Source organism: Pleurodeles waltl, chromosome 3_1, assembly GCF_031143425.1.
Source record: "Pleurodeles waltl isolate 20211129_DDA chromosome 3_1, aPleWal1.hap1.20221129, whole genome shotgun sequence".
Lineage (NCBI taxonomy): Eukaryota > Metazoa > Chordata > Amphibia > Caudata > Salamandridae > Pleurodeles > Pleurodeles waltl.
Window position 1 is genome coordinate 1959147020 of NC_090440.1, and position 27845 is coordinate 1959174864.

General features: G+C 49.1%; 1 protein-coding gene across 16 annotated transcripts in view; it reads right to left on the reverse strand.

Moving 5' to 3' along the window:
- NCOR1 (nuclear receptor corepressor 1) overlaps positions 1 to 27845 on the reverse strand; it is a 1251773-nt gene that overhangs the window by 877067 nt on the left and 346861 nt on the right. For all 16 annotated transcript variants that reach the window (XM_069226323.1, XM_069226317.1, XM_069226319.1 and 13 more), the window contains one exon: positions 19869 to 19982. In XM_069226323.1, coding sequence (XP_069082424.1) covers positions 19869 to 19982 — 114 coding nt within the window. The remainder of the gene's footprint in view (positions 1 to 19868; positions 19983 to 27845) is intronic.

Consider the following 27845-nt stretch of genomic DNA (forward strand, 5'->3'; position numbering starts at 1 on the left):
TCAGGGACCAAACCACAGCAAAGGCCTCCCTCTCAATGGCACTCCAACGCTGCTCCCTGGGGAGTAACCTCCTGCTAATGAAAGCAACAGGCTGGTCAAGGCCATCATCATTTGTTTGGGACAAAACTGCCCCTATCCCATGTTCAGAGGCATCAGTCTGCACAATGAACTGCTTAGAATAATCTGGAGCTTTGAGAACTGGTGCTGAGCACATTGCCTGTTTCAGGGTGTCAAAGGCCTGTTGGCAGTCCACAGTCCAGTTCACTTTCTTGGGCATTTTCTTGGAGGTGAGCTCAGTGAGGGCTGTCACAATGGATCCATATCCCTTCACAAACCTCCTGTAGTACCCAGTCAAGCCAAGGAATGCCCTGACTTGAGTCTGGGTTTTTGGAGCTACCCAGTCCAGAATAGTCTGGATCTTGGGTTGGAGTGGCTGAACTTGGCCTCCACCTACAAGGTGTCCCAAGTAAACCACAGTTCCCTGCCCTATCTGGCATTTGGATGCCTTGATAGAGAGGCCTGCAGATTGCAGAGCCTTCAAAACCTTCCTCAGGTGGACCAGGTGATCCTGCCAGGTGGAGCTAAAGACAGCAATATCATCAAGATAAGCTGTGCTAAAGGACTCCAAGCCAGCAAGGACTTGATTCACCAACCTTTGGAAGGTGGCAGGGGCATTCTTTAAACCAAAGGGCATAACAGTAAACTGATAATGCCCATCAGGTGTGGAGAATGCTGTCTTTTCTTTTGCTCCAGGTGCCATTTTTATTTGCCAGTACCCTGCTGTCAAGTCAAAGGTACTTAGAAATTTGGCAGCACCTAATTTATCAATGAGCTCATCAGCTCTTGGAATTGGATGAGCATCTGTCTTGGTGACAGAATTGAGCCCTCTGTAGTCCACACAAAACCTCATCTCTTTCTTTCCATCTGTGGTGTGAGGTTTGGGGACTAAGACCACTGGGCTAGCCCAGGGGCTGTCAGAGCGCTCAATGACTCCCAATTCCAGCATCTTGTGGACTTCCATCTTGATGCTTTCCTTAACATGGTCAGACTGTCTAAAGATTTTGTTCTTGACAGGCATGCTGTCTCCTGTGTCCACATCATGGGTACACAGGTGTGTCTGACCAGGGGTTAAGGAGAAGAGTTCAGGAAACTGTTGTAGGACTCTCCTACAATAAGCTTGCTGTTGGCCAGAGAGGGTGTCTGAGTAGATCACTCCATCTACTGTACCATCTTTTGGGTCTGATGACAGAAGATCAGGGAGAGGTTCACTCTCTGCCTCCTGATCCTCATCTGTTACCATCAACAGATTGACATCAGCCCTGTCGTGGAAGAGCTTAAGGCGGTTTACATGGATCACCCTTTTGGGGCTCCTGCTTGTGCCCAGGTCCACCAAGTAGGTGACCTGACTCTTCCTCTCTAGTACTGGGTAAGGGCCACTCCATTTGTCCTGGAGTGCCCTGGGAGCCACAGGCTCCAGAACCCAGACTTTCTGCCCTGGTTGGAACTCAACCAGTGCAGCCTTTTGGTCATACCAAAACTTCTGGAGCTGTTGGCTGGCCTCAAGGTTTTTGGTTGCCTTTTCCATGTACTCTGCCATTCTAGAGCGAAGGCCAAGTACATAGTCCACTATGTCCTGTTTAGGCTCATGGAGAGGTCTCTCCCAGCCTTCTTTAACAAGGGCAAGTGGTCCCCTTACAGGATGACCAAACAGAAGTTCAAAGGGTGAGAACCCTACTCCCTTCTGTGGTACCTCCCTGTAAGCGAAAAGCAGACATGGCAGGAGGACATCCCATCTCCTTTTGAGTTTTTCTGGGAGCCCCATGATCATGCCTTTTAATGTCTTGTTGAATCTCTCAACTAAGCCATTAGTTTGTGGATGGTAAGGTGTAGTGAATTTATAAGTCACTCCACACTCATTCCACATGTGCTTTAGGTATGCTGACATGAAGTTGGTACCTCTGTCAGACACCACCTCCTTAGGGAAACCCACTCTGGTAAAGATACCAATGAGGGCCTTGGCTACTGCAGGGGCAGTAGTTGACCTAAGGGGAATAGCTTCAGGATACCTGGTAGCATGATCCACTACTACCAGGATATACATATTTCCTGAGGCTGTGGGAGGTTCCAGTGGACCCACTATGTCCACACCCACTCTTTCAAAGGGAACCCCCACCACTGGAAGTGGAATGAGGGGGGCCTTTGGATGCCCACCTGTCTTACCACTGGCTTGACAGGTGGGACAGGAGAGGCAAAACTCCTTAACCATGTTGGACATGTTGGGCCAGTAGAAGTGGTTGACTAACCTCTCCCACGTCTTGGTTTGTCCCAAATGTCCAGCAAGGGGAATGTCATGGGCCAATGTTAGGATGAACTCTCTGAACAGCTGAGGCACTACCACTCTCCTAGTGGCACCAGGTTTGGGGTCTCTGGCCTCAGTGTACAGGAGTCCATCTTCCCAATAGACCCTATGTGTTCCATTTTTCTTGCCCTTGGACTCTTCAGCAGCTTGCTGCCTAAGGCCTTCAAGAGAGGGACAGGTTTCTTGTCCCTTACACAGCTCCTCCCTTGAGGGTCCCCCTGGGCCTAAGAGCTCAACCTGATAAGGTTCAAGCCCCAAAGGCTCAGTTCCCTCAGAGGGCAGAACTTCTTCCTGAGAAGAGAGGTTCCCTTTCTTTTGCTGTGTTGCAGTTGGTTTCCCAACTGACTTTCCTGTTCTCTTGGTAGGCTGGGCCATTTTTCCAGACTCCAGCTCTACTTTTTCACCCTGTGCCTTGCATTGTGCTCTTGTTTTCACACACACCAGTTCAGGGATACCCAGCATTGCTGCATGGGTTTTTAGCTCTACCTCAGCCCATGCTGAGGACTCCAGGTCATTTCCAAGCAGACAGTCCACTGGGATATTTGAGGAGACCACCACCTGTTTCAGGCCATTGACCCCTCCCCATTCTAAAGTAACCATTGCCATGGGATGTACTTTTCTCTGATTGTCAGCGTTGGTGACTGTGTAAGTTTTTCCAGTCAGGTATTGGCCAGGGGAAACCAGTTTCTCTGTCACCATGGTGACACTGGCACCTGTATCCCTCAGGCCCTCTATTCTAGTCCCATTAATTAAGAGTTGCTGTCTGTATTTTTGCATGTTAGGCGGCCAGACAGCTAGTGTGGCTAAATCCACCCCACCCTCAGAAACTAGAGTAGCTTCAGTGTGGACCCTGATTTGCTCTGGGCACACTGTTGATCCCACTTGGAGACTAGCCATACCAGTGTTACCTGGATGGGAGTTTGGAGTGGAACCTTTCTTGGGACAGGCCTTGTCTCCAGTTTGGTGTCCATGCTGTTTACAGCTATGACACCAGGCCTTTTTGGGATCAAAGTTTTTACCCTTGTACCCATTGTTTTGTGAAGAGGCTCTGGGCCCACCCTCCTGTGCAGGTTTTTGGGGGCCTGTAGAAGACTCTTTACTATTTTTAGTTTTGGTTGTCTCATCACTCTTCCCCTGGGGAGTCTTTGTGACCCCTTTCTTTTGGTCACCCCCTGTTGAAGTCTTGGACACCCTTGTCTTGACCCAATGGTCCGCCTTCTTTCCCAATTCTTGGGGAGAAATTGGTCCTAGGTCTACCAGATGCTGATGCAGTTTATCATTGAAACAATTACTTAACAGGTGTTCTTTCACAAATAAATTGTACAGCCCATCATAATTACTTACACCACTGCCTTGAATCCAACCATCTAGTGTTTTCACTGAGTAGTCAACAAAGTCAACCCAGGTCTGGCTCGAGGATTTTTGAGCCCCCCTGAACCTAATCCTGTACTCCTCAGTGGAGAATCCAAAGCCCTCAATCAGGGTACCCTTCATGAGGTCATAAGATTCTGCATCTTGTCCAGAGAGTGTGAGGAGTCTATCCCTACACTTTCCTGTGAACATTTCCCAAAGGAGAGCACCCCAGTGAGATCTGTTCACTTTTCTGGTTACACAAGCCCTCTCAAAAGCTGTGAACCATTTGGTGATGTCATCACCATCTTCATATTTAGTTACAATCCCTTTGGGGATTTTCAACATGTCAGGAGAATCTCTGACCCTATTTATGTTGCTGCCACCATTGATGGGTCCTAGGCCCATCTCTTGTCTTTCCCTCTCTATGGCTAGGATCTGTCTTTCCAAAGCCAATCTTTTGGCCATCCTGGCTAACTGGATGTCCTCTTCACTGGAGTTATCCTCAGTGATTTCAGAGTTGTTGGTCCCTCCTGTGAGGGAACCAGCATCTCTGACTATTATTTGTGGAGTCAGGGCTTGAGAAGCCCTGCTCTCCCTAAGTAGGACTGGAGGGGGGGAATTTCCCTCCAAGTCACTATCTTCATCCTCTGAGTTGCCATCCTCAGAGGGGTTGGCCTTTTCAAACTCTGCCAAAAGCTCCTGGAGCTGTACTTTGGTAGGTTTGGGGCCCATTGCTATTTTCTTTAGTTTACAGAGTGACCTTAGCTCTCTCATCTGTAGATGGAGGTAAGGTGTGGTGTCGAGTTCCACCACATTCACATCTGTGCTAGACATTATGCTTCTAAAAGTTGGAATACTTTTTAAGAAACTAAAACTGGTTCTAGAATCTAATTCAAACTTTTACAAACTTTTAAACTCTAAAAGAAATGCTAAACAGGATCTAACACAAGGCCCTAGCAGGTCTTTTAAGAATTTAGAAAACTTTTTCAAATTGCAAAAATCAATTTCTAATGACAATTTTGGAATTTGTCGTGTGATCAGGTATTGGCTGAGTAGTCCAGCAAATGCAAAGTCTTGTACCCCACCGCTGATCCACCAATGTAGGAAGTTGGCTCTGTATGTGCTATTTCAAAGTAAGGAATAGCATGCACAGAGTCCAAGGGTTCCCCTTAGAGGTAAAATAGTGGTAAAAATAGATAATACTAATGCTCTATTTTGTGGTAGTGTGGTCGAGCAATAGGCTTATCCAAGGAGTAGTGTTAAGCATTTGTTGTACATACACATAGACAATAAATGAGGTACACACACTCAGAGACAAATCCAGCCAATAGGTTTTTATATAGAAAAATATATTTTCTTAGTTTATTTTAAGAACCACAGGTTCAAATTCTACATGTAATATCTCATTCGAAAGGTATTGCAGGTAAGTACTTTAGGAACTTCAAATCATCAAAATTGCATGTATACTTTTCAAGTTATTCACAAATAGCTGTTTTAAAAGTGGACACTTAGTGCAATTTTCACAGTTCCTAGGGGAGGTAAGTATTTGTTAGATTAACCAGGTAAGTAAGACACTTACAGGGCTTAGTTCTTGGTCCAAGGTAGCCCACCGTTGGGGGTTCAGAGCAACCCCAAAGTCACCACACCAGCAGCTCAGGGCCGGTCAGGTGCAGAGTTCAAAGTGGTGCCCAAAACACATAGGCTAGAATGGAGAGAAGGGGGTGCCCCGGTTCCGGTCTGCTTGCAGGTAAGTACCCGCGTCTTCGGAGGGCAGACCAGGGGGGTTTTGTAGGGCACTGGGGGGGACACAAGCCCACACAGAAATTTCACCCTCAGCAGTGCGGGGGCGGCCGGGTGCAGTGTAGAAACAAGCGTCGGGTTTGTAATGGAAGTCAATGGGAGATCTCGGGATCTCTTCAGCGCTGCAGGCAGGCAAGGGGGGGGTTCCTCGGGGAAACCTCCACTTGGTCAAGGGAGAGGGACTCCTGGGGGTCACTCCTCCAGTGAAAGTCCGGTCCTTCAGGTCCTGGGGGCTGCGGGTGCAGGGTCTCTCCCAGGCGTCGGGACTTTAGGTTCAAAGAGTCGCGGTCAGGGGAAGCCTCGGGATTCCCTCTGCAGGCGGCGCTGTGGGGGCTCAGGGGGGACAGGTTTTGGTACTCACAGTATCAGAGTAGTCCTGGGGTCCCTCCTGAGGTGTTGGATCGCCACCAGCCGAGTCGGGGTCGCCGGGTGCAGTGTTGCAAGTCTCACGCTTCTTGCGGGGAGCTTGCAGGGTTCTTTAAAGCTGCTGGAAACAAAGTTGCAGCTTTTCTTGGAGCAGGTCCGCTGTCCTCGGGAGTTTCTTGTCTTTTCGAAGTAGGGGCAGTCCTCAGAGGATGTCGAGGTCGCTGGTCCCTTTGGAAGGCGTCGCTGGAGCAGGATCTTTGGAAGGCAGGAGACAGGCCGGTGAGTTTCTGGAGCCAAGGCAGTTGTCGTCTTCTGGTCTTCCTCTGCAGGGGTTTTTCAGCTAGGCAGTCCTTCTTCTTGTAGTTGCAGGAATCTAATTTTCTAGGGTTCAGGGTAGCCCTTAAATACTAAATTTAAGGGCGTGTTTAGGTCTGGGGGGTTAGTAGCCAATGGCCACTAGCCCTGAGGGTGGGTACACCCTCTTTGTGCCTCCTCCCAAGGGGAGGGGGTCACAATCCTAACCCTATTGGGGGAATCCTCCATCTGCAAGATGGAGGATTTCTAAAAGTTAGAGTCACCTCAGCTCAGGACACCTTAGGGGCTGTCCTGACTGGCCAGTGACTCCTCCTTGTTATTCTCATTATTTTCTCCGGCCTTGCCGCCAAAAGTGGGGCCTGGCCGGAGGGGGCGGGCAACTCCACTAGCTGGAGTGTCCTGCTGGGTTGGCACAAAGGAGGTGAGCCTTTGAGGCTCACCGCCAGGTGTGACAATTCCTGCCTGGGAGAGGTGTTAGCATCTCCACCCAGTGCAGGCTTTGTTACTGGCCTCAGAGTGACAAAGGCACTCTCCCCATGGGGCCAGCAACATGTCTCGGTTTGTGGCAGGCTGCTAAAACTAGTCAGCCTACACAGATAGTCGGTTAAGTTTCAGGGGGCACCTCTAAGGTGCCCTCTGGGGTGTATTTTACAATAAAATGTACACTGGCATCAGTGTGCATTTATTGTGCTGAGAAGTTTGATACCAAACTTCCCAGTTTTCAGTGTAGCCATTATGGTGCTGTGGAGTTCGTGTTTGACAGACTCCCAGACCATATACTCTTATGGCTACCCTGCACTTACAATGCCTAAGGTTTTGTTTAGACACTGTAGGGGTACCATGCTCATGCACTGGTACCCTCACCTATGGTATAGTGCACCCTGCCTTAGGGCTGTAAGGCCTGCTAGAGGGGTGTCTTATCTATACTGCATAGGCAGTGAGAGGCTGGCATGGCACCCTGAGGGGAGTGCCATGTCGACTTACTCGTTTTGTCCTCACTAGCACACACAAGCTGGTAGGCAGTGTGTCTGTGCTGAGTGAGAGGTCTCCAGGGTGGCATAAGACATGCTGCATCCCTTAGAGACCTTCCTTGGCATCAGGGCCCTTGGTACTAGAAGTACCAGTTACAAGGGACTTATCTGGATGCCAGGGTCTGCCAATTGTGGATACAAAAGTACAGGTTAGGGAAAGAACACTGGTGCTGGGGCCTGGTTAGCAGGCCTCAGCACACTTTCAATTGTAAACATAGCATCAGCAAAGGCAAAAAGTCAGGGGGCAACCATGCCAAGGAGGCATTTCCTTACAACATGGTACACAAGCTGTGGGCCATGTTGTGTTTTCACTTCTAGCTGCACCAAGACACAGCCTGCAATGGCAGTCTGCATGTGCTAGGTGAGGGGTCCCGAGGGTGTCACAATACATGTGGCAGCCCTCGGGGACACTCCTTGGTACTCAAGCCCTAGGTACCAGAGGTACCATTTACTAGGGCCTTACAGTGGGGGACAGAGGTATTGCCAATTGGGGAACAATTGCACAGTTTTAGGGAAAAACATTGGGCACGGAGGGCCTGCTTAGCAGGAACATAGTGCAGTTTTAGTCAAGATTACATCCAATATCAGGCAATAAGTGGGCGTGACCATGTCAAAAGGTGGCACTTTCCTACACCGCAAAGCTGGCAGAAGAAATCATGTTTCCCAAATTAATCCATCCTTTTGGATTCCTTATTGAGGGAGCGGTATGGAACGCACCTTGGAAAGTATAGGCCGGGACCCCCACGCTCTCAGGGATGAAGCATTGTGTCACGAAATTTGGGTGCCCATGTTTAGGGTGATGGCAGTGGGCAATAGTCTGTTCAGAGAAGCCCCTGTGCTGAGTTTGGACCAGGTACCCAGCAGGACGTCAGTGAGGGCATCATTGAACAGGAGCAGGAGTTCTGAGGTGGAACTCCCAGTTATAGTAACTCTGTCAAGAGTTAAGTCTTGACAGCCACCCAGGGCAGCTGAAGGTCCAGGACCTCAGTCACCCTCCTCACCACCAATGCATAAGATGCTAACTCCTCTGTAGCGACAGTAGGGGGAGAAAACATGCCAGTAACTGGAGATGTGTCCGCTGGCTTCAACCACGTCTGTATGCAAGTCCATTTCATTCTCATAGGGCTGGTATCCTAAAGAGTCTAACGACCCCCTGTTTCTTCCTAGTCTGATCCTGGTAAAATAGGGCTCATGATCCGAGCGAGGAGGCAAAGCACCTGCTTGAGTCCGCATCAGGCAATAGCCATCTAGCTCCGTGCCGGAGTCGGGGAGAACAAAGATAGCGCTGCCGGTGGCACCAGCAACAGGGAAGGATGAGGTCCAGATCCAGGCCTGGATCCCCAAGAGCCCATCGGCATCAAGGCCAAAGCCACTGGCACGGAACCCGATGGGGGTCTCCTCCAGTTTCACAGGGCCCGCAGCCACTCCAGCAGAGCCTGGCTGTCCACATAGAACTCCCTGATTTGGGTAGGAGTCGCTCCAGCTCCCGGAAGCTCAGTGAGGTTCTGAGTCAGTCTAGGCACAGCTTCTGCACAACGAGGCCTAGAATGCTGACGATCTGACGTCAAGTCGGCCAATGGACGATAAGTCAGAGAGAGCTCTGACTTTTTGCTTTTCCTCTTCAAATGGAATGACGACTTAAGACTCTGCGACCAGTCCTGGTACTTTCCTCTCAACCAAGGCCTCGACCTATGCAGAGTTGCATGCCTGCCCACCATCAGTTTTAGGGCCCGCTCCCTCAAAAGCCATTGGATGCATGGCCTGGCAGTCGGTGCACGACCTCGAGTCATGGTCGTGCTTTAAACACCACAGACAGATGAGGTGCAGCTTTGTCACTGTCTTCGCCCAATTACAGGATCTGCACAGCTTGAAGCCAGTCTTCCTACAGTACATCCCTCAACACACCAGGAGACAATTTCTCGAAAACGTTTGACAAAAGTCAAAGAAAGACCAGTTACAAACGTCTCTCCAGATTGGCGCTGGCTGGTGCGCAAATTAAAGAACTGATGTCAATGTGCCTAGCTGGTTCCTATATAAAGACTGCAATGCCATTTCCGATGTGGACGCCACTGCTAATGGACGTGGAGCCGATTGACTTCACCTACTGGTGTGCAGGGGTACTGCTCACAAAAACCTTCTAGATCTAGTCTGATGCCTGCAAAATTCAATGGTAAGGAAACTACAGCTAAAAGTCTCTATCAGATCTGAGGTGTAAAACTCAGTGGGCTCAATTTCTCTGGATGAGTAGTTTCAGTGGATTTCCTAACTTCGACCATAGAGGAGGTGTCCTGCGTTGAGTGCCATGTTTGCTGTCCGCTGACCATGTGTTTCAGTGCGTGGCTTGATCATCTGTGGAACTAGATTCGGAGTCCTCCCTCCTTTCGTTATTGCCCTGCCCCATGCTTGTGGGTTCTATTATCTGAATGCTGTGATCCTTCTGAAGTTGAGGGACCAATCGACCATTTTTGCATGCCGCAGTTTCTGCCGGTGGGGAAGAATCTTCTGGTGATTCTAGATGTTCTGATGCATTAATCTCTTCTGATGCCCTCTTTACTTAAAAGATCAGATACATCTCATTTTTTTGTTGTGGCCCTATTTTGGCTATTCTCTTTGTAAGATGCAGTGGGCCTGTAGGTCCTGAATGGAATTGTCTGGTTTCTGATTGTATGTCTTTTGACGTTTCAGGTTCCTGGACTGTCTTTTTGAACTTTTCCTCAGCCTTTTTTTTCACGTATCATTATGGGTCTTTGTAAAGAAATGGCTCCCTGTTGCCGTTACCCCCCACTTTTTGCCTGATACTGATGCTGACTTGACTGAGAAGTGTGCTGGGACCCTGCTAACCAGGCCCCAGCACCAGTGTTCTTTCACCTAAAATGTACCATTGTTTCCACAATTGGCACAACCCTGGCACCTAGGTAAGTCCCTTGTAACTGGTACCCCTGGTACCAAGGGCCCTGATGCCAGGGAAGGTCTCTAAGGGCTGCAGCATGTCTTATGCCACCCTAGGGACCCCTCACTCAGCACAGACACACTGCTTGCCAGCTTGTGTGTGCTGGTGGGGAGAAAATGACTAAGTCGACATGGCACTCCCCTCAGGGTGCCATGCCAACCTCACACTGCCTGTGGCATAGGTAAGTCACCCCTCTAGCAGGCCTTACAGCCCTAAGGCAGGGTGCACTATACCACAGGTGAGGGCATATGTGCATGAGCACTATGCCCCTACAGTGTCTAAGCAAAACCTTAGACATTGTAAGTGCAGGGTAGCCATAAGAGTATATGGTCTGGGAGTCTGTCAAAAACGAACTCCACAGCTCCATAATGGCTACACTGAATACTGGGAAGTTTAGTATCAAACTTCTCAGAATAATAAACCCACACTGATGCCAGTGTTGGATTTATTAAAAAATGCACACAGAGGGCATTTTAGAGATACCCCCTGTATTTTACCCAATTGTTCAGTGCAGGACTGACTGGTCTCTGCCAGCCTGCTGCTGAGAGACGAGTGTCTGACCTCATGCGGTGAGAGCCTTTGTGCTCTCTGAGGACAGAAACAAAGCCTGCTCTGGGTGGAGGTGCTTCACACCTCCCCCCTGCAGGAACTGTAACACCTAGCAGTGAGCTTCAAAGGCTCAAGCTTCGCGTTACAATGCCCCAGGGCACTCCAGCTAGTGGAGATGCCCGCCCCCTGGACCCAGCCCCCACTTTTGGCGGCAAGTCCAGGAGAGCTAATGAGAAAAACAAGGAGGAGTCACTGGCCAGTCAGGACAGCCCCTAAGGTGTCCTGAGCTGAGGTGACTCTGACTTTTAGAAATCCTCCATCTTGTAGAAGGAGGATTCCCCCAATAGGGATAGGAATGTGACCCCCTCCCCTTGGGAGGGGGCACAAAGAGGGTGTACCCACCCTCAGGGCTAGTAGCCATTGGCTACTAACCCCCCAGACCTAAACACGCCCTTAAATTTAGTATTTAAGGGCTTCCCTGAACCTAAGAATTTAGATTCCTGCAACAACAAGAAGAAGGACTGCCTAGCTGAAACCCCTGCAGAGGAAGACCAGAAGACAACAACTGCCTTGGCTCCAGAAACTCACCGGCCTGTCTCCTGCCTTCCAAGGAACTCTGCTCCAGCGACGCCTTCCAAAGGGACCAGCGACCTCTGAATCCTCTGAGGACTGCCCTGCTTCGACGACGACAAGAAACTCCCGAGGACAGCGGACCTGCTCCAAAAAGACTGCAACTTTATCCAAAGAAGCAGCTTTAAAGAACCCTGCAATCTCCCCGCAAGAAGCGTGAGACTTGCAACACTGCACCCGGCGACCCCGACTCGGCTGGTGGAGAACCAACACCTCAGGGAGGACCCCCGGACTACTCTACGACTGTGAGTACCAAAACCTGTCCCCCCTGAGACCCCTCAGCGCCGCCTGCAGAGGGAATCCCGAGGCTTCCCCTGACCGCGACTCTCTGAAACCTAAGTCCCGACGCCTGGAAAAGACCCTGCACCCGCAGCCCCCAGGACCTGAAGGACCGGACTTTCACTGCAGAAGTGACCCCCAGGAGTCCCTCTCCCTTGCCCAAGTGGAGGTTTCCCCGAGGAAGCCCCCCCTTGCCTGCCTGCAGCGCTGAAGAGATCCCTTGATCTCTCATTGACTTCCATTGCGAACCCGACGCTTGTTCTAACACTGCACCCGGCCGCCCCCGCGCCGCTGAGGGTGAAATTTCTGTGTGGGCTTGTGTACCCCCCCCGGTGCCCTACAAAACCCCCCTGGTCTGCCCTCCGAAGACGCGGGTACTTACCTGCTGGCAGACTGGAACCGGGGCACCCCCTTCTCTCCATTGAAGCCTATGCGTTTTGGGCACCACTTTGAACTCTGCACCTGACCAGCCCTGAGCTGCTGGTGTGGTAACTTTGGGGTTGCTCTGAACCCCCAACGGTGGGCTACCTTGGACCAAGAACTGAACCCTGTAAGTGTCTTACTTACCTGGTAAAACTAACAAAAACTTACCTCCCCCAGGAACTGTGAAAATTGCACTAAGTGTCCACTTTTAAAATAGCTATTTGTGAATAACTTGAAAAGTATACATGCAATTGAAATGATTCAAAGTTCCTAATGTACTTACCTGCAATACCTTTCAAACAAGATATTACATGTTAAATTTGAACCTGTGGTTCTTAAAATAAACTAAGAAAATATATTTTTCTATACAAAACCTATTGGCTGGATTTGTCTCTGAGTGTGTGTACCTCATTTATTGTCTATGTGTATGTACAACAAATGCTTAACACTACTCCTTGGATAAGCCTACTGCTCGACCACACTACCACAAAATAGAGCATTAGTATTATCTCTTTTTACCACTATTTTACCTCTAAGGGGAACCCTTGGACTCTGTGCATGCTATTCCTTACTTTGAAACAGCACATACAGAGCCAACTTCCTACATTGGTGGATCAGCGGTGGGGTACAAGACTTTGCATTTGCTGGACTACTCAGCCAATACCTGATCACACGACAAATTCCAAAATTGTCATTAGAAATTGATTTTTGCAATTTGAAAAGTTTTCTAAATTCTTTAAAGTCCTGCTAGGGCCTTGTGTTAGTCCCTGTTAGCATTTCTTTTAGAGTTTAAAAGTTTGTTAAAAGTTTGAATTAGATTCTAGAACTAGTTTTAGTTTCTTAAAAAGTATTCCAACTTTTAGAAGCATAATGTCTAATACAGATGTGAATGTGGTGGAACTCGACACCACACCTTACCTCCATCTCCAGATGAGAGAGCTAAGGTCACTCTGTAAACTAAAGAAAATAGCAATGGGCTCCAAACCTACCAAACTACAGCTCCAGGAGCTGTTGGCAGAGTATGACAGAGCCAACCCCTCTGTGGATGGCAACACAGATGAAGATGATAGTGACTTGGAGGGTGATTCCCCCCCACCAGTCCTATCTAGGGAGAACAGGGCTTCTCAAGCCCTGACTCCAAAAATAATAGTCAGAGATACTGGTTCCCTCACAGGAGGGTCCAGCCTCTCTGAAATCACTGAGGATAACTCCAGTGAAGAGGACATCCAGTTAGCCAGGATGGCCAAAAGATTGGCTTTGGAAAAACAGATCCTAGCCATAGAAAGGGAAAGACAAGAGATGGGCCTAGGACCCATCAATGGTGGCAGCAACATAACTAGGGTCAGAGATTCTCCTGACATGCTAAAAATCCCTAAAGGGATTGTAACTAAATATGAAGATGGTGATGACATCACCAAATGGTTCACAGCTTTTGAGAGGGCTTGTGTAACCAGAAAAGTAAACAAATCTCACTGGGGTGCTCTCCTTTGGGAAATGTTCACTGGAAAGTGTAGGGATAGACTCCTCACACTCTCTGGAAAAGATGCAGAATCCTATGACCTCATGAAGGGAACCCTGATTGAGGGCTTTGGATTCTCCACTGAGGAGTATAGAATTAGATTCAGGGGGGCTCAAAAATCCTCGAGCCAGACCTGGGTTGATTTTGTAGACTACTCAGTGAAAACACTGGATGGTTGGGTAACTGGAAATGAAGTGCATGACTATGTTGGGCTTTATAATTTGTTTATGAAAGAACACATTTTAAGTAACTGCTTCAATGAAAAGTTGCATCAGTATCTGGTAGACCTAGGTCCAATTTCTCCCCAAGAATTGGGAAAGAAGGCAGACCACTGGGTCAAGACTAGGGTAACCAAAACTTCCACTGGGGGTGACCAAAAGAAAGGGGTTACAAAACCTCCTCAGGAGAAAGTGGGTGATACTAGAAACAAAGAAAAAGAGTCCTCTGTAGGCCCCCAAAAACCAGACCAGGTGGGTGGGCCCTGAGACACAACCCAAAACAAAGGTGGGTACCAGGGTAAGAACTGGGATGCCACTAAGGCATGGTGCCATAACTGTAGACAGACAGGGCACCACACCAAGGACACTTCTTGTCCCAAAAACAAACCCCCTAGCAAAATCCCAGGGGTGACCAGTGTAGCCATTGGGGATGACTCCTCAGATGAGGAGGTCTTGATAGCCTTCAACTGGAAAAAGGGCCCAACAGGTGAGTTGGAGATTCCAGAGGGAAGTAGACACTTCCACCACCTACTGGTGAATGGAATCCCAGCCACTGCCCTAAGAGACACTTGTGCCAGTCATACTATTGTGCATGACAGGCTGGTGTTCTCAAACCAGTACATCCCAGGTGAGACTGCCAGAGTAAGAGTTAGCCCAGACAGGGTCACTGATAGGCCTGTGGCTTTTGTGCCCATAGAAGTGGGTGGGTCTTTTAGCTGGAGAAGGGTGGTAGTCAGTACAGACCTCCCCCTTGATTGTCTCCTTGGAAATGACTACCCAGAGGTTAGTCAGAGCCCAAGAGAGGAACTGGTCCAGTGCCAGTCCTCTCCCAAGGATTCTGGAGGTGCTACCCCTGCAGTAACTGCAAGTAGGCCCCAGAAGAAAAAGAAAAGAAAACAGAATAGGAAAGGTGGACAACCTTCAGCCAAGGTTCCAGCAAGCCAGGGAGATTCTGCTCCAGTAGGGGAGAACTCCAAAAGTGGCTCTGATAAAGTCCAACCTGACCCACAAGAAGTCCTGGCTAGTCAGGCAACTGTTAAACCTGAGTGGGTGGCTCCTCAGCTAACAGAAGAAAGAGTGGAAGAAGGGTGTTTACTACAAGATGTGGTAACCCCCCACTCTAATACAGCCGACAGGCACCCTGAACCAAAAGAAGCCTGTAACTTAGCCCCTTCCCTTGTAGGTGAAGAGCTAAAGGTGTGGTTCTGGGCACTGACAGCTGTCAGTGGCCTCTGCTGGGTGTTAGCCTTTATGGCTGCACTATCCTTGGCATGGTGGTCTGACCCCATGCCCAATAGCAAGTTAGGCCCCCTGACCCTGTTGGTCATGGTGGGGTTACTCCAGCTCTGGGTAACCTCTTTGGGTAAGCTAGGGGTGACCCTGGCTAAGATAAGATTAGCAGAGGTGGATACCTCTAACCCCAAAATAGAGAGAATGGGTGGAGACATAAAAAGTACAGACAAGAGGCAATTCAGACTAGGTCCTATCACTGTGGAAGTGGGTCAGTTCCCCAGAGGGAATGACCTGAACAGGAGGATGTAAGGCAGAGTAGGCCCTGCAACAAACCAGCCTATTTCCTCTACTCTTCCTCGCCTGACAGACTAGGAAGACTCTCCCAGCTTTGGCTGAGTCTCCTGGCCTGAGGGCTGGGGGGGGCTTGTGTAAAGAAATGGCTCCCTGTTGCAGTTACCCCCCACTTTTTGCCTGATACTGATGCTGACTTGACTGAGAAGTGTGCTGGGACCCTGCTAACCAGGCCCCAGCACCAGTGTTCTTTCACCTAAAATGTACCATTGTTTCCACAATTGGCACAACCCTGGCACCTAGGTAAGTCCCTTGTAACTGGTACCCCTGGTACCAAGGGCCCTGATGCCAGGGAAGGTCTCTAAGGGCTGCAGCATGTCTTATGCCACCCTAGGGACCCCTCACTCAGCACAGACACACTGCTTGCCAGCTTGTGTGTGCTGGTGGGGAGAAAATGACTAAGTCGACATGGCACTCCCCTCAGGGTGCCATGCCAACCTCACACTGCCTGTGGCATAGGTAAGTCACCCCTCTAGCAGGCCTTACAGCCCTAAGGCAGGGTGCACTATACCACAGGTGAGGGCATATGTGCATGAGCACTATGCCCCTACAGTGTCTAAGCAAAACCTTAGACATTGCAAGTGCAGGGTAGCCATAAGAGTATATGGTCTGGAAGTCTGTCAAAAACGAACTCCACAGCTCCATAATGGCTACACTGAATACTGGGAAGTTTAGTATCAAACTTCTCAGAATAATAAACCCACACTGATGCCAGTGTTGGATTTATTAAAAAATGCACACAGAGGGCATTTTAGAGATTTTACCCAATTGTTCAGTGCAGGACTGACTGGTCTCTGCCAGCCTGCTGCTGAGAGACGAGTGTCTGACCTCATGCGGTGAGAGCCTTTGTGCTCTCTGAGGACAGAAACAAAGCCTGCTCTGGGTGGAGGTGCTTCACACCTCCCCCCTGCAGGAACTGTAACACCTAGCAGTGAGCTTCAAAGGCTCAAGCTTCGCGTTACAATGCCCCAGGGCACTCCAGCTAGTGGAGTTGCCCGCCCCCTCCGGCCCCCACTTTTGGCGGCAAGGCCGGAGAAAATAATGAGAATAACAAGGAGGAGTCACTGGCCAGTCAGGACAGCCCCTAAGGTGTCCTGAGCTGAGGTGACACTGACTTTTAGAAATCCTCCATCTTGTAGAAGGAGGATTCCCCCAATAGGGATAGGAATGTGACCCCCTCCCCTTGGGAGGGGGCACAAAGAGGGTGTACCCACCCTCAGGGCTAGTAGCCATTGGCTACTAACCCCCCAGACCTAAACACGCCCTTAAATTTAGTATTTAAGGGCTTCCCTGAACCTAAGAATTTAGATTCCTGCAACAACAAGAAGAAGGACTGCCTAGCTGAAACCCCTGCAGAGGAAGACCAGAAGACAACAACTGCCTTGGCTCCAGAAACTCACCGGCCTGTCTCCTGCCTTCCAAGGAACTCTGCTCCAGCGACGCCTTCCAAAGGGACCAGCGACCTCTGAATCCTCTGAGGACTGCCCTGCTTCGACGACGACAAGAAACTCCCGAGGACAGCGGACCTGCTCCAAAAAGACTGCAACTTTATCCAAAGAAGCAGCTTTAAAGAACCCTGCAATCTCCCCGCAAGAAGCGTGAGACTTGCAACACTGCACCCGGCGACCCCGACTCGGCTGGTGGAGAACCAACACCTCAGGGAGGACCCCCGGACTACTCTACGACTGTGAGTACCAAAACCTGTCCCCCCTGAAACCCCTCAGCGCCACCTGCAGAGGGAATCCCGAGGCTTCCCCTGACCGCGACTCTCTGAAACCTAAGTCCCGACGCCTGGAAAAGACCCTGCACCCGCAGCCCCCAGGACCTGAAGGACCGGACTTTCACTGCAGAAGTGACCCCCAGGAGTCCCTCTCCCTTGCCCAAGTGGAGGTTTCCCCGAGGAAGCCCCCCCTTGCCTGCCTGCAGCGCTGAAGAGATCCCTTGATCTCTCATTGACTTCCATTGCGAACCCGACGCTTGTTCTAACACTGCACCCGGCCGCCCCCGCGCCGCTGAGGGTGAAATTTCTGTGTGGGCTTGTGTCCCCCCCCGGTGCCCTAAAAAACCCACCTGGTCTGCCCTCCGAAGACGCGGGTACTTACCTGCTGGCAGACTGGAACCGGGGCACCCCCATCTCTTCATTGAAGCCTATGCGTTTTGGGCACCACTTTGAACTCTGCACCTGACCGGCCCTGAGCTGCTGGTGTGGTCACTTTGGGGTTGCTCTGAACCCCCAACGGTGGGCTACCTTGGACCAAGAACTGAACCCTGTAAGTGTCTTACTTACCTGGTAAAACTAACAAAAACTTACCTCCCCCAGGAACTGTGAAAATTGCACTGTGTCCACTTTTAAAATAGCTATTTGTGAATAACTTGAAAAGTATACATGCAATTGAAATGATTCAAAGTTCCTAATGTACTTACCTGCAATACCTTTCAAACAAGATATTACATGTTAAATTTGAACCTGTGGTTCTTAAAATAAACTAAGAAAAGTTATTTTTCTATAACAAAACCTATTGGCTGGATTTGTCTCTGAGTGTGTGTACCTCATTTATTGTCTATGTGTATGTACAACAAATGCTTAACACTACTCCTTGGATAAGCCTACTGCTCGACCACACTACCACAAAATAGAGCATTAGTATTATCTCTTTTTACCACTATTTTACCTCTAAGGGGAACCCTTGGACTCTGTGCATGCTATTCCTTACTTTGAAATAGCACATACAGAGCCAACTTCGTACAGTCTTTAAATGTTTTGAGTCTCACCTATAGCCTTTGCACTGAGTGCTTCTTAGGAAGAGCCATTCGTGGTATCATATTTGGGCTTTATGGCTGGTGGGGCGTGGTCAGTAGTTCCATTTTGCTTGGTTATGTTGCTTGGTTATGTTGCTTGCTTCGTCCATTTTGTTAACCTTAGTATCCTCGCTCAATGGTTGCACTCCACTGTCTTTACTAAGCTGCTTGCTGTCTCTTGATTGCTATAGGAGGGTTTTGCACAATGGGGAGAGGGCCCCCAGGTAATTCATACTCTTTGGCCACCAGGTCACATTCCAAGTGGGAGCTCGTGCCACAGGCTGGGCGTAAGTGGTTTACATGATTCACTAATGCAGAAAGATCTGGGAGGGTGGTGCTAAGTTTGTTCACTATTGCTGCGCAGGTGTTTATCACGTTCCGTTCCTTGACTTCAGCTATTTCCCTCGTTGGTTTCGCTCCCTCTATGTAATTAGTGTTGTCAGTTACTGAGTTTTTAAATGCGTAAATGTTTCACTTCTGGTCCAATCTGTCACTTTTTTCTCTAGTGTGATCATTGTTTGGGCTCAAGTTTTTATGAAGTCTATCTGCACCTCCAGTTTGAGCGACTGCTATGTCAGAGCGTTGAAGGTGGAGTTTAAAGTTGTAAAAATTGAGACGCAGGAGTAGGGTATGTACCATACCTTAGTTAGATCTTAAGAAGACAGGGGGTCAGGGTTCCTGAATTAAGTCCTAAACATCAACAAACAGCCAAGTCACACAACAAGTCATACAACAAGTCACCCTTTATCTGAAAGTCTAGCCTGGATAAATACTCCGAAATACCATGGTTTATATGGGAGTCAAGCAACAATAAAGTCAAAGCCCGAAGATCAGACAATCATTACATTGAGTGTGTTTGTGCACCCTAGATTGGATTACTACAAACGAATATCTGTTGAAACACAAAACAAAGTACAGCATAAGGCCACATAAAGGTCCAGCAAGTAAATTTATATTTAGCTCTGCAGAGGATTCATGGGATCTCGTTTTTTCATGGTTACTTTTATGTTCTACCAATTAATCTTGTAACTCCATTGTTAAATTGGTATCAAAAGACCTATTAAGTGAGGGCCCAATAGATCAAACAACTATAAAGCAACTTGTGTGCAGACATGTGCCTACGTGGGTACATGTGTCAGCCTGAGTGGACTGAAGTGTACAAATAGCACACCAGCATGACCCAAAAGGTGATGCAGTCCTGGCTCTGATAAAGCTGAAAAGTGCACTATATAAAAAATAAATTAAAAAAATCTAATCATATTACTGTGATGGTTTTAACAACTGAAAAAAAGTGAAGGATTGTACTCAAATAAAACCGGTTTGCGACAATAAAATTAATTGTTGTCTACATTTCTAAAGCTATTTCGAATGCAAGCCAGCTTTAGAATACACAACAATACCACAATTTGCACTCGTGGAAACAAAAAATGTGCTACTCTTTCAAAAGTTAATCTGATTAAATCAGATAATGGCTTGGAAACTGGCATGAAGCATCACAACTATGAGGATCGGGATAAGGTAATTGAAGAGTAAATTTATGGGAGACTTCACAATTTGAACTGCACAGAAAAAAACGACAGCTATTTCAGACATAATCTACAGTTGGCAGGATAATGATTGACATGCAAGCTTGTAACAGGATTTCCTACATAAAAGTACAAACTCTACAATTCAGTAAGCTCCTGATACTTACATTGTGAAGCCAGTCGGTCCGTACTTCCTGCATTCCACCCAACTCTTTCAGACTTGACTTCCTTCTCTTTGCCTCGATGGGTTACACTTTGGGGCAACATCTGGGGCTCTGGAGCTTTGGTGTACAGAAAAAAGGAAAAACAGAAAAAAGAAAAGGAAGAAGACCATCAAATAAACAAATTTCAACACTAAGATCCCACCAGCTCTCCTTCTCTCGCTTAAATGCTTAAAGATACTCCAGGTCAGCTGTCTTCTATCATCAATCTCCTCAACTTTCTTTCAAATTTAGCTTTCAGACCTCCCCACTGTAGGAAGTTGGCTCTGTATGTGCTATTTCAAAGTAAGGAATAGCATGCACAGAGTCCAAGGGTTCCCCTTAGAGGTAAAATAGTGGTAAAAAGAGATAATACTAATGCTCTATTTTGTGGTAGTGTGGTCGAGCAGTAGGCTTATCCAAGGAGTAGTGTTAAGCATTTGTTGTACATACACATAGACAATAAATGAGGTACACACACTCAGAGACAAATCCAGCCAATAGGTTTTGTTATAGAAAAATATATTTTCTTAGTTTATTTTAAGAACCACAGGTTCAAATTTCACATGTAATAGCTTGTTTGGAAGGTATTGCAGGTAAGTACTCTAGGTACTTTGAATCATTACATTAGCATGAATACTTTGTCATAAAACACAATAAGCTGTTTTAAAAGTGGACACAGTGCAATTTTCACAGTTCCTGGGGGAGGTAAGTTATTGTTAGTTTTCACAGGTAAGTAAGTCACTTACAGTTCTCAGTTTTTGGTCCAAGGTAGCCCACCTTTGGGGGTTCAGAGCAACCCCAAAGTTATCACACCAGCAGCTCAGGGCCGGTCAGGTGCAAAGGTCAAAGAGGTGCCCAAAACACATAGGCTATAATGGAGAGAAGGGGGTGCCCCGGTTCCAGTCTGCCAGCAGGTAAGTACCCGCGTCTTCGGAGGGCAGACCAGGGGGGTTTTGTAGGGCACCGGGGGGGGGGGGGGGAACACAAAGTAGCACAGAAAGTACACCCTCAGCAGCGCGGGGGCGGCCGGGTGCAGTGTGCAAACACGCGTCGGGTTTCCTTCAGGTTTCAATGGGAGACCAAGGGGTCTCTTCAGCGATGCAGGCAGGCAAGGGGGGGGCTCCTTGGGGTAGCCACCACCTGGGCAAGGGAGAGGGCCTCCTGGGGGTCACTCCTGCACAGAAGTTCCGTTTCTTTAGGGGCTGGGGGCTGCGGGTGCAGGGCCTTTTCCAGCCGTCGGGAAATGGAGTTCAGACAGTCGCGGTCAGGGGGAGCCTGGGGATTCCCTCTGCAGGCGTCGCTGTGGGGGCTCAGGGGGGACAACTTTGGTTACTCACAGTCGTAGAGTCGCCGGAGGGTCCTCCCTGAGTTGGTTGTTCTCCACCAGTCGAGTCGGGGTCGCCGGGTGCAGTGTTGCAAGTCTCACGCTTCTTGTGGGGAATTGCAGGGGTCTTTAAATCTGCTCCTTGTAACAAAGTTGCAGTTCTTTTGGAGCAGTGCCGCTGTCCTCTGGAGTTTCTTGTCTTTTTCGAAGCAGGGCAGTCCTCAGAGGATTCAGAGGTCGCTGGTCCCTTGGAAAGCGTCGCTGGAGCAGGTTCTTTGGAAGGCAGGAGACAGGCCGGTAAGTCTGGGGCCAAGGCAGTTGGTGTCTTCTGGTTTTCCTCTGCAGGGGTCTTTCAGCTCGGCAGTCCTTCTTCTTGTAGTTGCAGGAATCTAAATCTTTAGGTTCAGGGAAGCCCTTAAATACTAAATTTAAGGGCGTGTTTAGGTCTGGGGGGTTAGTAGCCAATGGCTACTAGCCCTGAGGGTGGGTACACCCTCTTTGTGCCTCCTCCCAAGGGGAGGGGGTCACATCCCTAATCCTATTGGGGGAATCCTCCATCTGCAAGATGGAGGATTTCTAAAAGTTAGAGTCACCTCAGCTCAGGACACCTTAGGGGCTGTCCTGACTGGCCAGTGACTCCTCCTTGTTATTCTCATTATTTTCTCCGGCCTTGCCGCCAAAAGTGGGGGCCGGGGCCGGAGGGGGCGGGCAACTCCACTAGCTGGAGTGTCCTGCGGGGCTGTGACAAAGGGGTGAGCCTTTGAGGCTCACCGCCAGGTGTTACAGCTCCTGCCTGGGGGAGGTGTTAGCATCTCCACCCAGTGCAGGCTTTGTTACTGGCCTCAGAGTGACAAAGGCACTCTCCCCATGGGGCCAGCAACATGTCTCTAGTGTGGCAGGCTGCTGGAACCAGTCAGCCTATACAGATAGTCGGTTAAGTTTCAGGGGGCACCTCTAAGGTGCCCTCTGTGGTGTATTTTACAATAAAATGTACACTGGCATCAGTGTGCATTTATTGTGCTGAGAAGTTTGATACCAAACTTCCCAGTTTTCAGTGTAGTCATTATGGTGCTGGGGGGTTCGTGTAAAACAGACTCCCAGACCATATACTCTTATGGCTACCCTGCACTTACAATGTCTAAGGTTTTGTTTAGACACTGTAGGGGCACAGTGCTCATGCACTGGTGCCCTCACCTATGGTATAGTGCACCCTGCCTTAGGGCTGTAAGGCCTGCTAGAGGGGTGTCTTACCTATACTGCATAGGCAGTGAGAGGCTGGCATGGCACCCTGAGGGGAGTGCCATGTCGACTTACTCATTTTGTTCTCACTAGCACACACAAGCTGGTAAGCAGGGTGTCTGTGCTGAGTGAGGGGTCTCTAGGGTGGCATAATGCATGCTGCAGCCCTTAGAGACCTTCCCTGGCATCAGGGCCCTTGGTACCAGAGGTACCAGTTACAAGGGACTTATCTGGATGCCAGGGTGTGCCAATTGTGGAATCAATGGTACATTTTTAGGTGAAAGAACACTGGTGCTGGGGCCTGGTTAGCAGGGTCCCAGCACACTTCTCAGTCAAGTCAGCATCAGTATCAGGCAAAAAGTGGGGGGTAACTGCAACAGGGAGCCATTTCTTTACACAAGCCACCCCCCAGCCCACAGGCCAGGAGACTCAGCCAAAGCTGGGAGAGTCTTCCTAGTCTGTCAGGCGAGGAAGAGTAGAGGAAATAGGCTGGTTTGTTGCAGGGCCTACTCTGCCTTACATCCTCCTGTTCAGGTCATTCCCTCTGGGGAACTGACCCACTTCCACAGTGATAGGACCTAGTCTGAACTGCCTCTTGTCTGTGCTTTTTATGTCTTCACCCATTCTCTCTATTTTGGGGTTAGAGGTATCCACCTCTGCTAATCTTATCTTAGCCAGGGTCACCCCTAGCTTACCCAAAGAGGTTACCCAGAGCTGGAGTAACCCCACCATGACCAACAGGGTCAGGGGGCCTAACTTGCTATTTGGCATGGGGTCAGACCACCATGCCAAGGATAGTGCAGCCATAAAGGCTAACACCCAGCAGAGGCCACTGACAGCTGTCAGTGCCCAGAACCACACCTTTAGCTCTTCACCTACAAGGGAAGGGGCTAAGTTACAGGCTTCTTTGGGTTCAGGGTGCCTGTCTGCTGTATTAGAGTGGGGGGTTACCACAGCTTGTAGTAAACACCCTTCTTCCACTCTTTCTTCTGTTAGCTGAGGAGCCACCCACTCAGGCTTAACAGTTGCCTGACTAGCCAGGACTTCTTGTGGGTCAGGTTGGACTTTATCAGAGCCACTTTTGGAGTTCTCCCCTACTGGAGCAGAATCTCCTTGGCTGGCTGGAACCTTGGCTAAAGGTTGTCCACCTTTCCTACTCTGTTTCCTTTTCTTTTTCTTCTGGGGCCTACTTGCATTTACTGCAGAGGCAGGCACTCCAGAATCCTTGGGAGAGGACTGGCACTGGACCAGTTCCTCTCTTGGGCTCTGACTAACCTCTGGGTAGTCATTTCCAAGGAGACAATCAAGGGGGAGGTCTGTACTGACTACCACCCTTCTCCAGCTAAAAGTCCCACCCACTTCTATGGGCACAAAAACCACAGGCCTATCAGTGACCCTGTCTGGGCTAACTCTTACTCTGGCAGTCTCACCTGGGATGTACTGGTTTGAGAACACCAGCCTGTCATGCACAATAGTGTGACTGGCACAAGTGTCTCTCAGGGCAGTGGCTGGGATTCCATTCACCAGTAGGTGGTGGAAGTGTCTACTTCCCTCTGGAATCTCCAACTCACCTGTTGGGCCCTTTTTCCAGTTGAAGGCTATGAAGACCTCCTCATCTGAGGAGTCATCTCCAATGGCTACACTGGTTACCCCTGGGATTTTGCTAGGGGATTTGTTTTTGGGACAAGAAGTGTCCTTGGTGTGGTGCCCTGTCTGTCTACAGTTATGGCACCATGCCTTAGTGGCATCCCAGTTCTTACCCTGGTACCCACCTTTGTTTTGGGTTGTGTCTCGGGGCCCACCCACCTGGTCTGGTTTTTGGGGGCCTACAGAGGACTCTTTTTCTTTATTTCTAGTGTCACCCGCTTTCTCCTGGGGAGGCTTTGTAACCCCTTTCTTTTGGTCACCCCCAGTGGAAGTTTTGGTTACCCTAGTCTTGACCCAGTGGTCTGCCTTCTTTCCCAATTCTTGGGGAGAAATTGGACCTAGGTCTACCAGATACTGATGCAACTTTTCATTGAAGCAGTTACTTAAAATGTGTTCTTTCATAAACAAATTATAAAGCCCCACATAGTCATGCACTTCATTTCCAGTTACCCAACCATCCAGTGTTTTCACTGAGTAGTCTACAAAATCAACCCAGGTCTGGCTCGAGGATTTTTGAGCCCCCCTGAATCTAATTCTATACTCCTCAGTGGAGAATCCAAAGCCCTCAATCAGGGTGCCCTTCATGAGGTCATAGGATTCTGCATCTTTTCCAGAGAGTGTGAGGAGTCTATCCCTACACTTTCCAGTGAACATTTCCCAAAGGAGAGCACCCCAGTGAGATTTGTTCACTTTTCTGGTTACACAAGCCCTCTCAAAAGCTGTGAACCATTTGGTGATGTCATCACCATCTTCATATTTAGTTACAATCCCTTTAGGGATTTTCAACATGTCAGGAGAATCTCTGACCCTATTTATGTTGCTGCCACCATTGATGGGTCCTAGGCCCATCTCTTGTCTTTCCCTTTCTATGGCTAGGATCTGTCTTTCCAAAGCCAATCTTTTGGCCATCCTGGCTAACTGGATGTCCTCTTCACTGGAGTTATCCTCAGTGATTTCAGAGGTGCTGGTCCCTCCTGTGAGGGAGCCAGCATCTCTGACTATTATTGTTGGAGTCAGGGCTTGAGAAGCCCTGTTCTCCCTAGATAGGACTGGTGGGGGGAATCACCCTCCAAGTCACTATCATCATCCTCTGTGTTGCCATCCACAGAGGGGTTGGCTCTATCATACTCTGCCAACAGTTCCTGGAGCTGTAGTTTGGTAGGTCTGGAGCCCATTGTTATTTTTCTTATTGTACAGAGTGACCTTAGCTTTCATCTGGAGATGGAGGTAAGGTGTGGTGTCGAGTTCCACCACATTCATATCTGTACTAGACATTATTCTTCTAAAAGTTGGAATACTTTTTAAGAAACTAAAACTAGTTCTAGAATCTAATTCAAACTTTTACCAAACTTTTAAACTTCTAAAAGCAATGCTAACAGGGACTAACACAAGGCCCTAGCAGGACTTTAAAGAATTTAGAAAAATTTCAAATTGCAAAAATCAATTTCTAATGACAATTTTTGTAATTTGTCGTGTGATCAGGTATTGGCTGAGTAGTCCAGCAAATGCAAAGTCTTGTACCCCACCGCTGATCCACCAATGTAGGAAGTTGGCTCTGTATGTGCTATTTCAAAGTAAGGAATAGCATGCACAGAGTCCAAGGGTTCCCCTTAGAGGTAAAATAGTGGTAAAAAGAGAATACTAATGCTCTATTTTGTGGTAGTGTGGTCGAGCAGTAGGCTTATTCAAAGAGTAGTGTTAAGCATTTGTTGTACATACACAGACAATAAATGAGGTACACACACTCAGAGACAAATCCAGCCAATAGGTTTTGTTATAGAAAAATATCTTTTCTTAGTTTATTTTAAGAACCACAGGTTCAAATTTCACATGTAATAGCTTGTTTGGAAGGTATTGCAGGTAAGTACTCTAGGAACTTTGAATCATTACATTAGCATGAATACTTTTGTCATAAAACACAATAAGCTGTTTTAAAAGTGGACACAGTGCAATTTTCACAGTTCCTGGGGGAGGTAAGTTATTGTTAGTTTTCACAGGTAAGTAAGTCACTTACAGTTCTCAGTTTTTGGTCCAAGGTAGCCCACCGTTGGGGGTTCAGAGCAACCCCAAAGTTATCACCCCAGCAGCTCAGGGCCGGTCAGGTGCAAAGGTCAAAGAGGTGCCCAAAACACATAGGCTATAATGGAGAGAAGGGGGTGCCCCGGTTCCAGTCTGCCAGCAGGTAAGTACCCGCGTCTTCGGAGGGCAGACCAGGGGGGTTTTGTAGGGCACCGGGGGGGGACACAAAGTAGCACAGAAAGTACACCCTCAGCAGCGCGGGGGCGGCCGGGTGCAGTGTGCAAACACGCGTCGGATTTCCTTCAGGTTTCAATGGGAGACCAAGGGGTCTCTTCAGCGATGCAGGCAGGCAAGGGGGGGGCTCCTCGGGGTAGCCACCACCTGGGCAAGGGAGAGGGCCTCCTGGGGGTCACTCCTGCACAGAAGTTCCGTTTCTTTAGGGGCTGGGGGCTGCGGGTGCAGGGCCTTTTCCAGCCGTCGGGAAATGGAGTTCAGACAGTCGCGGTCAGGGGGAGCCTGGGGATTCCCTCTGCAGGTGTCGCTGTGGGGGCTCAGGGGGGACAACTTTGGTTACTCACAGTCGTAGAGTCGCCGGAGGGTCCTCCCTGAGTTGGTTGTTCTCCACCAGTCGAGTCGGGGTCGCCGGGTGCAGTGTTGCAAGTCTCACGCTTCTTGCGGGGAATTGCAGGGGTCTTTAAATCTGCTCCTTGTAACAAAGTTGCAGTTCTTTTGGAGCAGTGCCGCTGTCCTCAGGAGTTTCTTGTCTTTTTCGAAGCAGGGCAGTCCTCAGAGGATTCAGAGGTCGCTGGTCCCTTGGAAAGCGTCGCTGGAGCAGGTTCTTTGGAAGGCAGGAGACAGGCCGGTAAGTCTGGGGCCAAGGCAGTTGGTGTCTTCTGGTCTTCCTCTGCAGGGGTCTTTCAGCTCGGCAGTCCTTCTTCTTGTAGTTGCAGGAATCTAAATCTTTAGGTTCAGGGAAGCCCTTAAATACTAAATTTAAGGGCGTGTTTAGGTCTGGGGGGTTAGTAGCCAATGGCTACTAGCCCTGAGGGTGGGTACACCCTCTTTGTGCCTCCTCCCAAGGGGAGGGGGTCACATCCCTAATCCTATTGGGGGAATCCTCCATCTGTAAGATGGAGGATTTCTAAAAGTTAGAGTCACCTCAGCTCAGGACACCTTAGGGGCTGTCCTGACTGGCCAGTGACTCCTCCTTGTTATTCTCATTATTTTCTCCGGCCTTGCCGCCAAAAGTGGGGGCCGGGGCCGGAGGGGGCGGGCAACTCCACTAGCTGGAGTGTCCTGCGGGGCTGTGACAAAGGGGTGAGCCTTTGAGGCTCACCGCCAGGTGTTACAGCTCCTGCCTGGGGGAGGTGTTAGCATCTCCACCCAGTGCAGGCTTTGTTACTGGCCTCAGAGTGACAAAGGCACTCTCCCCATGGGGCCAGCAACATGTCTCTAGTGTGGCAGGCTGCTGGAACCAGTCAGCCTATACAGATAGTCGGTTAAGTTTCAGGGGGCACCTCTAAGGTGCCCTCTGTGGTGTATTTTACAATAAAATGTACACTGGCATCAGTGTGCATTTATTGTGCTGAGAAGTTTGATACCAAACTTCCCAGTTTTCAGTGTAGTCATTATGGTGCTGGGGGGTTCGTGTAAAACAGACTCCCAGACCATATACTCTTATGGCTACCCTGCACTTACAATGTCTAAGGTTT